The sequence below is a fragment of the Gallinula chloropus genome (genome assembly GCF_964237585.1).
Source record: "Gallinula chloropus genome assembly, chromosome: 2".
Taxonomy (NCBI): domain Eukaryota; kingdom Metazoa; phylum Chordata; class Aves; order Gruiformes; family Rallidae; genus Gallinula; species Gallinula chloropus.
In genome coordinates, this window is record NC_140086.1 from 137,360,946 (window position 1) to 137,375,278 (window position 14,333).

At 41.3% G+C, this 14,333-nt stretch overlaps 1 protein-coding gene across 1 annotated transcript in view; it reads right to left on the reverse strand.

The window, feature by feature from the left end:
* The window catches only part of PPP1R9A (protein phosphatase 1 regulatory subunit 9A), a gene marked incomplete at both ends in the record, with an annotated part of 137,608 nt that overhangs the window by 12,732 nt on the left and 110,543 nt on the right, over positions 1-14,333 (reverse strand). Inside the window, 5 exons of the mRNA XM_084279913.1 lie at positions 2,111-2,411; positions 2,983-3,140; positions 11,378-11,549; positions 11,671-11,767; positions 13,180-13,409. Of these exons, the coding sequence (XP_084136039.1) occupies positions 2,111-2,411; positions 2,983-3,140; positions 11,378-11,549; positions 11,671-11,767; positions 13,180-13,409 (958 nt within the window). The remainder of the gene's footprint in view (positions 1-2,110; positions 2,412-2,982; positions 3,141-11,377; positions 11,550-11,670; positions 11,768-13,179; positions 13,410-14,333) is intronic.

Here is a 14,333-nt window from a genome sequence, read left to right on the forward strand (position 1 = left end):
ACCAGCTCCAGTGGCAGAACAGGTTTGAATCTGCAGGGACTTGCACAGATGCAGGTATGCAGTGCCTGTCTGCAGGGCAGGAAGGGACCTTGACCACCCTGGATAGGTGCATTTTCCCTAAGTCCTTGTAGTTCTTCAGATAGGGTGTGGGAGAGTTGGTTCCTCAGAATAAATCACACAGAAGCTGTTTAATCCATCACCTTTAGCCTCAAAGAGACAGTGTAAATAATCTGTGGCTGATGGATGTAAAAGAAGACTAGACCTAACTTTCTTCCCCAGGAAAACAAAACAGTTGTGGGCAGCCTCACAACACTGGAGTACTGCCACAAGACAAAAAAGCAAAATTCCTCATAATTTTGCAATGAAACTCCTCTCGTGCCACTTCAGCTTGTCCCACAACACTGCAGAATCTCTTAAGAACAAGCCCCAAAACAACAGACATGTGTGAGCTTGCTAATGCTCACTGTTGATAATGAGAGATTAAGAATGGACACACATGTGTCCACAGATGTGTTCTCTTTCCACCTCTAAAAAAGCCCTACCTGAACACACAGAACAAACATGCTTTTTATTTTCTGACCTGTAAGAGTTTGACAGCCAAATTAATAATCAATTAAAATAGTATTCCTACAACACTTGTTGCCAAACAACTGCTTGAGGACATTTCTTTTTTGTAGGACTTCCTAAATGCAAATTTTTCATTTGAAATTCGGTTGCTCTGGTTTAATTTTCATGTACTCATCAGAATCCCCATACACCCAAAAGCACTGGTTGTTTACTTAACAGTCACAGTGGGGAAAGCATGACATGAATATTTAGACAGAGATTATTTTTCAAACCAGAACTGGAAAGAGCAACACAGTGGGTGGAATGTAATACCCTATTCCTTACACTACAAGGCTAGTCTCCACTAAATTTTGATCAAGGTATTTTTCACACATCAACTGGAAATGCAGAACTCATGACTTCACCGATAAAGCGATCATGCACTAAAGCTGAAGTACAAGATCAGAAAGTCACATTCTTATGTTCACACCCTTATTTTTACTGGTAAACCTCAAATATTTAATTTAACTTTGATTCATTAACAAGTATACAGTTAGAAACCACACAGTTAGACTAGCATTTTCAGATCCCAGGCAAAAATGCTAGCATGTAATAACCCATCCTAAATTCAACAGACTTCATTATTCTGTCTTTCAGGAACCTGGGTGAAAGCCCTGTATGAAGATGAAGAAATAAGAGGCTGCAAATCAGTGGCAAATCTTTTCAGACACACAAACAGAAATCCTCAACAAATTGCTCTTTTGGGTTACTTTAAGTAAGCCAAAGTCTCTTTGTGAACACAAGGTGCAAGGAACACCGGAGCTGTGTGAAATGCTAGTGGTGACTTCACCAGGCATCTGAAGAGGAGGGCTCACTATTCTGTGCCATATTATGTCATTAACGCGTTTAATCAACTGGTCTCTGAGCCATGTACCTGAGCTAGGGATGACTGCATCATGTTTTATCCAGTTTACACTTAAAGAATCTGAATTTAATAAATATCAATGCGGCAAACTTCCCAAACTAATTACTTGGTGTTTTTTCCCGTAAGTGAAGAGTCTCCAGACATTAACCTCTGGTTCAATCCAGACTCTGCCGCCTCTCGGCAATTAAAAGCTACAATCTGTTATTCTTGCTTTACACTCCTTTCTCCACCCTCCAAAAAAAGCATCTACCACTGCCAAATCACATAATTTGAGTAAGTACACTGTGTTAAGCCTGTTTCTAATACAGAAATGTCCCAAGGTCCAATATTTTTTTTAAACTAAATAGAACATTTTCTTAAAGCCAACTCCCCCCTAGCTTTTTTCAGGGAAATCTAATGAAGAAAAAAAAAACTGAACAGAAAAAAATCAAGGAAGAAGTTCCTGATTTCATTTTAAACTTTGTCCTTTTCTTACACCATCGTACAAGAAAATTTGTAATTTTTTTGACTTCAAGGTAGAGAAAGGAAATTGAGATGATGGCTTTCTAGATGCTAAGGTCCTACTACACAACCAAACTTCATGATGTAGATGTAAGTGATCAAAATGATGCATCAATTTATTGTAAGAAATAGTAATACCTTTATCCTGTAAAATATTCCTGCCAGCTGGGTGATGCAAAGGAGATGCTTCAGAGCTGTGCCCAGATTTTGAAGGAGAGGAAAGTGGAGTGTCTCCCCGAGCATGTGGGGAAAGGACACCTCCTTTGTGGTGCTGTCCTTCTTCTTGGTTTTCAGTTAAGTTGTCAAGTGAGATTGCTGCACTGCTAGCCACGGGGGAGAGGGAGGAAGCACCAGAATCTGATGCTGGTGAGGATGCTCTCATGCATAAGGGCAGTGGTGATTTTGAAATGTGCATGGGACTACTGTAACTGTTTGACGGCTGTTGGTATAAGAGATTATAAAGCAGGTTATACCATTTAATAACCAATCAGAGCAAGGTTTACTTTGAACATGCAATTCTTTAATTCACTATTTAGCCTTCTATTTGTAGGAAACGCTTTAGCAATTCATGCCATTACCTTTTGATACCACACAGAGGGTTGTTTATTGGTATTTGCTTTCAGACAGAAGTCAGAATAGGACAAAACAATGAGTGAATACTGCATCAGCTGTGTTAACAGATTAACAAATAGAGAAATGTACGATTCAAGTTCCTTTCATCTCCTGCGTAAATGAAAGGACCCACTCTACATTATAAAGCACACATAGATCAGAAAGCCCAGGATTCCTGTTAAAAAATAAAAACCACAACACTACCAAAAAACCAGGTGTGCTGACTCAAAGAAGACCCAACTTGCACATCACTCAAGGACACTCATAGCACACTGGCCACAGAGGAATAAATACTACCTGTGCTACAATGAAAGGACAAAGACAGAGGATGAAATGATTTACAGGGGCAATCTAGCGCTCCACAGGAAGCCTGCAAGAGAGGGTAGAGTCCTTCTCACCTTTCGTTCAAGGCTGTCCTCTCCATCAGTTGAGCTGATGCTATCATACAGCCTTGTTCTAGAAGGCCTCTGCCGCTTGTTCTTCACTGAAAGCTGAGCTCGAGTCTTCAGAGCTTTGGAGTCCAGCCTCTCTGTTTCTGGCACTGCTTCGTTGAAATCTGTATGGAAACACAATTTGAAGCTATTTAACAGAAGAATCTTTCACTACTTTTTCCTAAGACAGGACTTGCAATTGCAAGTACATGCACTTTACATGTTTTACTTGTACCTGTGGCTTCATAACTGTTACAGTACACATGCAAAAAAAGTTATTTTCATAACCCATTAGCAAGTTTCTATGCACAGATCCAGAGAGTACACAATGAAGAATCAACAGCAAATACTTAAAAATTGAACAAATGATTCCCACTATTCCATAAAGGCCACACAAAACTAGCTGTGCTAGCCCAGAAAGCACGACTACCTAGAATCCATCAAAGCCACTCGCATTTGCTGGGTTCTCATCCATCAGGGCACAAAGCAAAGGAATTCTCATCTCGCTGCTCTTTGACAGCCATTTCTCCCAACCTGGATGAACATACCAATTCAGACCCAGGGGACCAATTCATTCATCCCCAATCCTGTCCCTGGAAGCCACTTGAGGAAGAGGGACTGGACTGTCATTTTTTCACACAGCTGTTTCACTAAGCTTTTCCCTTTACAGCTTCACCAGCTCTGCAGGCTGCTTGTTGAATTACAGAAGGAACATCTAGGGCAGTCCTCTGGCTGCTTTATCATATCCAGAATGGCTCACACATGTAAAGAACAGGACATGTTCTCTCCTGTACCAAATCTCTCCCAAAATAACTTTGTACAATATGTGCAAATCACGAGCAAGCAATGCCTGCAGTCAGTAGCACACAGAGAGTGATAGAGGCAGTATCCAAATAATCAGATAACCACGGGTGATTGGATTGTTTTACAGGCAGCATTTCACAGGATTATGAAACAACTGTCAAACTCATTCCTTTGCACCTACAGTGAAACAGGTTGCTTACTCGATCACACTGTCCTTCTCAGGAGGGGACAGCAGAGAGGAATCCAAAATTTCCTTTGGATTCTGAAGTCATCTGTTGTTCAAGGTTCTATGTCACAATTCAAATAAGGTACCCCATTTATTCACCCAAAACCTTCTGGAAGCAGCTTTTTATTAGCACAGAATCATAGAGCAGTAAGGGTTGGAATGGACCTTTAGAGATCATCCAGTCCAACCCCCCTGCTAAAGCAGGATCACCTAGAGCAGGTTGCAGGATTGTGTCTGGGCAGGTTTTGAGTATCTTCAGTGAAGGAGACTCCAAGACCTCTCTGGGCAGCCTGTCCCAGTGCTCTGTCACTCTCACAGTGAAGAAGTTCCTCCTCATGTTTAGACAGAAGTTCCTGTGTTCCAGTTTGTGCCCACTGCCCCTTGTCCTGTCACTGGGCACTACTGAGAAGGGACTGGCCCCATCCTCTTGACATCCACCCTTTGAATATGTGTAAGTATTGATCAGATCCCCTCTGACTCTTCTCCAGCCTAAACAGACCCAGCTCAGCCTTCCCTCATACGAGAGGTGCTCCGGTCCCCTGTTCATCTTTGCAGCCCTTTGCGGGAGTCTCTCCAGTAGTTCCCTGTCTTTTCTGAACTAGAGGAGCCCAGAACTGGACACAGTACTCCAGATGTTACACCAGGGCAGAGTAGATGGAGAGGATAACCTCCCTCAACCTGATAGCACCCCAGGACACCACTGGCCTTCCTGGCCATGAAGGCTGACTGATGGTTCCTGGAGAGCTTGTTTTCCACCAGGACTTCCAGGTCCTTCTCCACAGTGCTACTTCCCAGAAGGTCAACCCCTAACCTGTACTGGTGCATGGGGTTATTCCTGCTTTGGTGGAGGACACTATGCTTGTCCTCATTGAATTTAATTTGGCTCCCCTCCTCCCAACTCTCTAGCATGTCTGAGTCTTGCTGACTGGCTACACAGCCTTCTGGTGTGTCAGCCACTCACTCCTCACAGTTTTGTATAGTCAGAAAACTTGCTGAGGGTACATACACTCTGTCCTCTTGTTCAAGTCATTGATGAATACATTGTGTAAGACCGGACCCAGTGCTGACCCCTGAGGCACACCACTGGCTACAGGCCTCCAAACAGACTCTGCGCCACTTACCAGAACCCTCCCCTCTAAGCTATGCCATTCCACTGGTTCTTAGGCCACCTCACTGTCTAACCCACACTTCTGAAACTTGCAATCTCATTTGTTACTTCCTTCCTTGCTGCACTGTCCTCAGAACCACTATCTCCTCTTGTAAATTCTTCTCTTTTATTCACAGCTCTTTCAAACTCCTAACATTTACATCAACTCAGATAAAATTAAGTAAACCACCTCTGTCGGCACCAACCATCGTGGTCCCTCGTACATACAGGTTGTAAGAGTTACCCAACAAACACAAATACAGCCCTGCCTCACTTGCACTTGGAGCACATCAGAAGACACTCTGCCAAGTCCCTTTCCTTAAGCAGGAGTCTAGAGGGTGCAGTCATTACTGCGATTATCACCATCTACTGCAGTTGCCTGGTTTCAGCTTTCCAACAGGAAGACACTTTGGCAGAACCACGAGCAAGGTAGTGTTACAGCTTTGCAGGAAGAACCCGCGAGCGCTGAAATAAATTTTCACTGCAACCAGCTGTCAGTGATGCTGCACAAAGTTTATCATGACAGTGAAAAGGAAACGAAGTTAATCCACCCGGAAGGTCCATGAAAGGCACGCTGAATCACAGCTGCTCAAGGCAGGCATGGGAAGGCCATGATCCCTACAAGAATGAAGGGACTCTAGTTCTCCCCGATTAGAAAAATGACTACATTGTGTGGAGCTGGACATGTAGGTCTGTCATTATCCTGATGTAGTAACTCAAAAGCTCTATGAGTAGTAATGTAGCAGTAATTATCCCAACAAAACCCAACAGTCACCAGAGTATCATGGCAAAATCTGGGAGTTGCAGTCTACTCTCCTACTTCTTAACTCCATGTAGTTGCTGTATTTCTGAATATCTGGGGTTTGTGCAGATGTTCTCTTTTGCCATATGTACCTTAAAATAACAAAATGGACACCACACCCCCCAGCTCCCCAAACTCTAGTGCTGCATTACTTTTATATACCATAGGAAAAGAGCTGCATTCTGTCACTTTCATGTGTACCCACTGATGTCTTTGTACACAATACTTTCTGCTGGAAAAATAATGAAAACTTATTTCTTTAGTTTTGATGGGAAAGCAGTTTGAGATCTTTCCCCTTTCATCTACTGCCCAAACACCATTATGTGATACATGAAAACTGGAGAAATATTTTATATAAAACCAGAATAATCAAACCTTCCTTGGTTCCAAGCCATCCTATTCCTGAATATATCCTGCCATCCTCCCCCAGGATTTGGACTGCAGCTTCCTGATTCAAATGATTGACCCAGCAGAAGCTATCCAATTTTAGTCTGATACTCCAACCTCTTCTCCTCTTAGATCAATTTTCTGTTGTTTCAGTGAATTGGTGTGTGCATCCAAGAGTGTAAGTGCCAGAACAGGGTGATGGAAGAGGCAGAACCAGGCAGCTGGACAAAGGCAGGGATGTCAGAGTCTCCTAACTCAACAGTAATCATCCGTCAGTTCAGCGCAAACTGCCCCTAGAGATCAGAGCCACGTGTTGAGTTAGTATGCTAGTGAACAGCTGAGGGGTAAGACTCATTCAAACTAATGTTTGTTTTTGCAGAATGGCTGCCTCAAAGCACTGCAGAGACTTCCACACCATGTTTTCTTTTTTTTTTCCCTCTTTGTGACAGAGTTGGAACTCTACATACAGATGACACTACAGAATCATTACCATTGTCTGACTTGCAGTTAGCTTGCACCCGAAGTACTCGGTACAATAACTGCATGTTGCCATGACCTGAACTGCTTACATTTGTTCTGTCAGGTGTATGCACTTCCATACACCCCTTCCTTTCACTGCTGAAAGTATGCAAGCTATTGACACAGCAGCGCAAACACTCACTCACTGAAGTGGGCATATCGATCGGCCTTGTTTAAGCAAAATACCACCTGGGCCTGGAGCTCACTGCTCCCTCCAGCTCAGAGCTGGGCTGCTTGCACTCAATGGCAGCTCTCCGTTGTGCTGCAGGTACCTAACCATGGTAACAGAAAGAGCTCACACAACATCCCTGAGGGCTCCTTCCACATCAGAGGTAGCATTCAAGCTGGGCTCCTGCAATCAGCCCATGCACCCTATGCATTTGGCCCTGAGCCAGAACTCAGGGACAGACCTCCTGGCTTGCCCTCAAACCTGCCTCACCACCATGAACTTGCCTATGCTCCCAGCTGAGCCCAGTTTCTGTCACTGGATCTGTCCTGCTCCCCTAACTCGGCTATGGTAAGACTGGGCTATTGTTGGTTGGTCTCTGCCTCGGCCACAACTGATGCCACGTGGCTCAGTCCCAGCTCCCTCTTCTCAGAGAGCCACCAGCCCTTGCTGGTCCCTGGCATAAACACGTACCCCACGTATTTGTCTAGGAATCTCCCAGCTCACTAGGGAGCCTGATAAATCTCTCACATAGAAGTCACAGGAGGTTTTATTTTGCTCTCAGAGATGATGCAATTAGACTTTCTTTCAGGAGGTGCTGCACCACCTGACTCCAATGGGCTTCCATCTGAATTATTTCAGTACCACTGTGCAGCAGGAACACGTTCGCCTGTCCTCCCACTGTTTTTCCATTACACAGGCTGATAGATTTCAAAATCTCCTGTGAACTGATGCGTTCCAGGGTATCTCAAGGCACCCAAAAAGCGGCTTGAATGGGCATCTGCGCTGAGATGAGTAAATACTGTCAAAGACCACATCAGCGCTGCACTGGTTAGATTTTAAACCACTGACTCCTTCCAGTAATCAGTTTGATGCTCTACTGCTGACACAGATCATGACCACTAAACCAGAAATCTACAATGCATTTTATCGATTTTTTTCTGGACTCTCAAGATAAGTCACTGATTTGTAAAAGAAACACAGTCCTCAGGCTTCTAGTATTCCCTGGCAAAGCAAAGGAAGAATTACGTGGGCCATACTGGTTTGGATTTCCTAACCTCCCCTGATGTTTCTGGCAGCCCCTCAAACTCGGTATGAGCTTAGGTTACAGCCTGAGGAGTCGTACAGCCTGGCATGATGCTGAACACAGCTGGAGCACGTGCAATGGCAGGAACAGCTATGTTTGTACATATGGAACCTTCAAATCATGTCCGTTACAGTTCTTCCCAAATCTATTGCCACGCAAGAATGTAATAACCACCTTGGATCACACTGAAGTAAAAAACATTCTTAGCATAATTTTAATTAAAATATATATATTTTTACAAAATCTGATTTTTGGAGGGAAGAGACCTGCAAATTTCAGAATAGAAATTGCAGGATTTGGTTGCTTATACCCAGGCTCACCCCACAAACCTAATGCTGAGGCTTGAGAAGAAGCATGTGCTACATTTGCCAAGTAAAATCCATAAATAGACAGAAGCACTTCCACGAATGTCACAGAGACAGTGTACACAATGCACTGCACCTGGAGGAATTCTGCTTACCCTCTGAAAACATTGTGCAGATGCACATTGGTGGCACAAGTCCACCTTCTCATCAACAAGTACTCCCAAGTCCTTTTCCTCAGGGCTGTTTTCAAGCACATCATCTCCTAACCTGTATGGATAACCGGGATTGTCCTGACCCAGGTGCAGGACCCTGCACTTGGCTTTGTTGAACCTCACGAGGTTCACCTGGGCCCACTTCTCCAGCCTGTCCAGGTCTCTCTGGATGGCATCCCACCCCTCTGGCACATTAACTTCAACACTCAGCTTGATGTCATCAGCAAATTTGCTGATGGTGCACTCAATCCCACTGTCAATATCATTAATAAAGATCTTAAACAGCAGCAGTCCCAGCAAACACCCTTGAGGAACTCCGCTTGTCACTGTCTTCCATCTGGACTTGGAGCCATTGACCAGCACCCTCTGGATGCGACCAACCAGCCAATTCCTTTTCCACTGAACAGTCCAACCATCAAATCCGTATCTCTTTAACTTAGAGAGAAGGATATTGTGGGGGACCATGTCCAAAGCCTTGCAGAAATCCAGACAGATGACATCTGCAGCTCTTACCTTGTCCATTGATGCAGTCACATCCATGGGGTGATTAGCAAATATGCTAATTATTAGTGATTAGTATTACTAATGGCAAGTCCTTAGAAGGTTTACACAAAGCTGATACGGAGACACAGGCTCTTTCTCTGCAGTGCAAGTCTTGCTACACTACTGTCCTGGTCAGATGTCACAGACAGTGCTATGGAATTTATGGACAAAGGTATGTGGAAGTCAAAGAGTGCTGCAGCACGGGTAGGGGTATCTTCATTTTAAAAAAGGGCTTTTCTTTTTCTCTTGTTAAAAACACAAATCCAGCCTGGAAGCTAAGGTCTAACTAAGCTTTTTCTGCTCTCAAAAAAAATCACCGCTGATTATGTATTTTTCCTCGCAAATAATCTGTGTTTGCATTCAGGTGGTTAAACTTGGGCATTTCAATTCACAGATCATCTATCCTAACTCTCAGAGCACTGAACACTGGTAACGTTTCTCCAGGGAAAACGCTTTTGCAATGAGAAACAGCAGCTCTTAAATAATCTAAATTTTCATGCAAATATATCAATTGAAAACTGTAACTTGACAGTAACTCACACACAGGTTTTTAATGTTTTACAAAGAATTTTCAAATTTTTAGAAAGAATTTTAGATTTTTTTTTCCCCCAGTAGAAATTCCAGGATTTTAGCTCTCGAGCCATGGATGTGTCTTGATATTGTTACAACAGTAAGTGTAAATATTATTTTTGTGAGTCAGCTAAAGAAAAGACACTTTCCTCTCCTGATGTGAACTACTGAGAGGGTTTCTGCTGACAGCGTTGCTATGCATAAATATTCTGTAACGCTTACTGAGCCTCCATGACTTAAATACAGACTGTCTTGTCATCCTGAGTGCTTTTCCAAACTTCAGAGATTTCAGTATAGCAATCACTTACTAGAAAGTGAAGATTTGTGCAATCCAATTTCACAAGGTCTGATGATCACTCAAATACCCTGTCAGCAGTACGACTTCTTCCTTACACACATACTTTGTTAAAAAATTAATTTATATTGATTTGTTTGTAGAGCAATACTCAGTTTGGGTCCACACACGAAACAACTTCTGAAATATAAATTTTAATAAAACATCTTTCTGCTTGATGGAAATGAATTTATTTGGTAATGTAAGCCATTATTTTTTCCACCAGAGAAATTAATAATATTATGTTTTATTTAAAATTAAAATCTATATAGGAGCAGAGTCTGGTGCCCCCTTGTCAGAGTCCCAACACCTCTGCCCCCTGATTTCACAGATGTTACTAAACACACAGCAGTTACTGCTCTGGCGACAGACAATTTTGTTCCATGGCTGTAGACCTTTCAATTAAATCTGGTTCAAGCCTTAAACTGGCTTTAATTCTGCATATAATTCAACAGGGAGGAGCTACTTCCAATTACAGAACTTTAGTTAAAGTTATTTGTGTATCTTCACTGGCACAGCCCGAAAAATGCAGATTATCTTTTATATGCAAAACAAGTATAGGTTACAGTTACCATGCTGACAGCATCTATCTAGATATCAGTGTTGCCAAAAATTGTTTTGGCTCTTTGGTAATGTAGAACAAATTCCTACAAGTCTTATCTTATAAATCAAACTGTGCTATATAGCTGAGTAAGATTTTTAATTAATGTGCTAGTAAAGAATTTGCGTTCTATTCACAAAAGGCTCCATCCTGAGAAATGGTGGGTGCCACCTCCACATGGTTCCTTTTGATGTCTCTACCAAGGTGGGTTCAGAACCTGCAGAGATCCATTCAAAATGCTAAATTTAGCTTTTTTTTCCTCATTCTGGTAATTGTGTTACTGTTTGATCTTTGGTGGTTGGGTAAGGACAGATTTAGGAACATAGGAGAAATAATAATTTTCTCCTGTTTTATTAGCAAAATAGAAGTATTGAATTAAAGCCAAATGCTGGTGGCATCCCACTGAAACCTTAATAGAAGCTGGTAACACTCTCTACTTTATCAGTACTCGCTTCCATTTCTTTAAGAATATACATTGTACAGCTATTCTGGGACTCTACTGGCATTATTTGGTATAACTCTGAGATAGCTGCATTAGATACTGCATTTTAGAAAAATAACAACATCTGTGCATTATTAATTGCTTCTTTTAAATCCCAAATGCTAACCATGCTATTTACATACATACTAATAGGAGTTATGGTTTGGTTCAAACAAACCTTGAGTTAAGCCATCCAGGCAGGACACTTGCTTAGTATCTAGATTTTCCACTGGATCTCCTCTAGAAACTTCTCCAAAAGATGTCTGTCTTTCAAAAATGTTGTTGTTATTATTAACCTGGCTCCCGTTTTGCTTCATTAGCCTGAAAACTTCTGCTTCCAAGTCTCGTATCTGAAAGAAATATAACAGTGTTACCCAGAACACACACACACATCTCTAAGATATGTTATTTTCCCCAAGCTATCAGACAGAATCGTATCATTCTTCAAATATGAAAGTAAATACTACTCACACGAGCTTGTAAGCCTTGAACCTCTGCAAGGTGAGCTTTCTCCAAATCTTCTATTTTCTTCCGTTCAGCTTCCTGGCGTTTGATGAAGTCAAGTTCTCTTAGGGGAAAAAAAAAGTATTTGCTGTCATCAAAGCAATCAGATTCAAACAGAAAACAAAATATTCTCCTACAGCTTCAGCTATTCATTGTAAAAATCTGTCCTTAGCAAATATTTTATTACTAACCTAGTAAGAAGCATGGAACTCCAATTAGGATAGAACCCTAACAAATTACTTAGTCTAAGTGAATATGCAGGTGAAGATATAAAAACGGTAAGAGGAATTAATCTGAAAAAAAAATCAGTTGTTCTAACTGATAATCAAAACAGTTAAATCAAACTGAACTTTTCATGATCTGTATTTACAATGAAAACAATTTTAGCTTAGTTTATTCTGTAATCTTTTGTAGAAAATGGAGCAAAATCTCTCTCCTTTTTTTTTTTTAGAGTATGACTGCGCTCCTTTACAGAAAGGTTTCCCAGTACAAATCTGATTTTCTAGTAAGCTATAAGGAAATCTGTTAGGTGATTTTAGGAATCTGAGATAATAAAAATCAACTGACTACACCTTTTACTAATATAAAGCAGAATAAGAGTAGAAGGACTATCCATGATCATTCTAGCTATCTTCCCTATTTCTTTTTATTTTGAAAATCTAAGGTGTTAGTGAGAAAGCACACAAGATGACAGCTAGTTCCAGAAGAGTCCCAAAATTCTAAGATGCATAATGAAATTTTGACTATCTATCCCCCTTTTAAATGGGACAGGACATTCAGTTCTGCACTCCTGGTTGTCACTTGACATTGCTATATGCTTTTGCGTATTCTTCTTTAAATGAGTGTATTTCAGCAGAAAATGAGAAAGTTGATGCAAAAAAAAATGTAGAAATTCGGGGGAATGGAAGCTGTTATAGAAATGTAAGATGCTATTATTCTTGCTAGCCATCAGGGAGAGGGGACCACATGAAACAGAGGGGGCCAGGTAATCATCAGTTAGCTCAACTCAGCTCAAACACTCTTGACATCTACAAGAAGAAGAAAAATAAAACGTAAAATGTAGCAAAACCATTTCCTTTTTGATGTTACATTAGTACACAGCAGGAGTGAATCCAGCTGACACAATACCAATATAAATTGCTGCAAACCTTGCTCATCAAATGCTTTACTACGATTGCTCTTGGCTATTTGCAATCGCATTGAGTTATCTCGTAATTCTGAAACATTCCATCCTAGAACACTACAGATGGGAGTCTTCATTTAGTTATAGTATTATTTTTCAACAGTACTAAACTAACACTTGGCTACTAAAAACATTTTTCCATAACAAAGACCACATGTTTTTCATGAAAAAAAGTGGAAAATAGTGTTTACCTTACAGGTGTTTAATAGTGGGTTTCATATTTCAAAATATATCACATATATGTTTCCTATCTGGCCACTAAGTCATTTGCTGAGCCTGGCGTAGCTGCTTACTTTTGCTGAAAATCCTTGATTAATTTCTTTGCCTTGTTATATTTCTTCTCCAGAGCCTGATACTGGCTTTGCGTCTCCTTGAGGTGCTCATTCACCGTGTGACAGAGGGTTTGTGCCTCAATCCAGTAACTCTCTAATTTCATCATCCTTTCCTTATTCTCCTCAATGTTCTGCTGGAGTTGGGTCTTCTCCAATTCCCACCTCACCTTCTCATTCTCAGCAGCCTGCAGCTGAACAGAAGAGTGGAGATGCCAGTCAGTAAAAAGGTGTGAAGTGCCGCCTAATCATTTAGGATGGTTGTAAACAACATGAATAGTGAAAATCAGTCAACTAATAGCTATAAAAGTAATATGCTAGCAGTGAAAAGTATTTTCAAAGACAAAGAACACAGGCTGATGCATGTACTATTTTTTCCCATGAAATGAAACAGAACCTTGCTCTGAGCAGCTAGTCCCTGGGCTGTAACAGTAACATGCTTTAAAGATGTCAATAGTGGAGTATTCAGGCAAACTGCAGGGTTAATCAGTCCGTCCTTGGGATGTGTTTTGCTCTGTGCATCTGGTTCAGAGGTTGGAAATGCTGGGATGTTGGAAAGCATTCCAGACTTTCATCATTAAATGAGAAATTCCTTATTTTGGGGGAATCTAATTTCCAGGTTCTATTATTTGGTTTAAGAAGAATTTAGAAAACAACAGGGGGGGAAAAAGCCAACCACCCCACAATTATCTGCTTTTTTACCCAAACTAGAAAATCTATCCAATTTTTACAATGTCTGTTTTCAAGTCATAATCTTGCTTAATCTAGAAGGCCAAACGAAGAGCTTGGAGCATATTTCAAAATTCAAGAGCGGGTCATACCCTAGAATCTTTTTTCATTTACACAAGCACAGAGTTTTGCATTCAATACTGATACTCTGCCAGAACTATTATGAGGATGAAGAGAACCTGTTATAGGTATATTACTGCTGTTTTCTTTAAACTTGCTTACTGCATTGTAAGGAGCTAAAATGAAAAGAAAAATATGCCCCTGCTGTGTAAGATCTCAGGTGCTAACTCTGCCGAACACACCGGTGCCACTTGTCTATGACCAGTCCAGTTCCACTACGAGTTCTGCTATTTGGCTCCAACTAAGTCCGATGACTTTTCCCAAGTGAC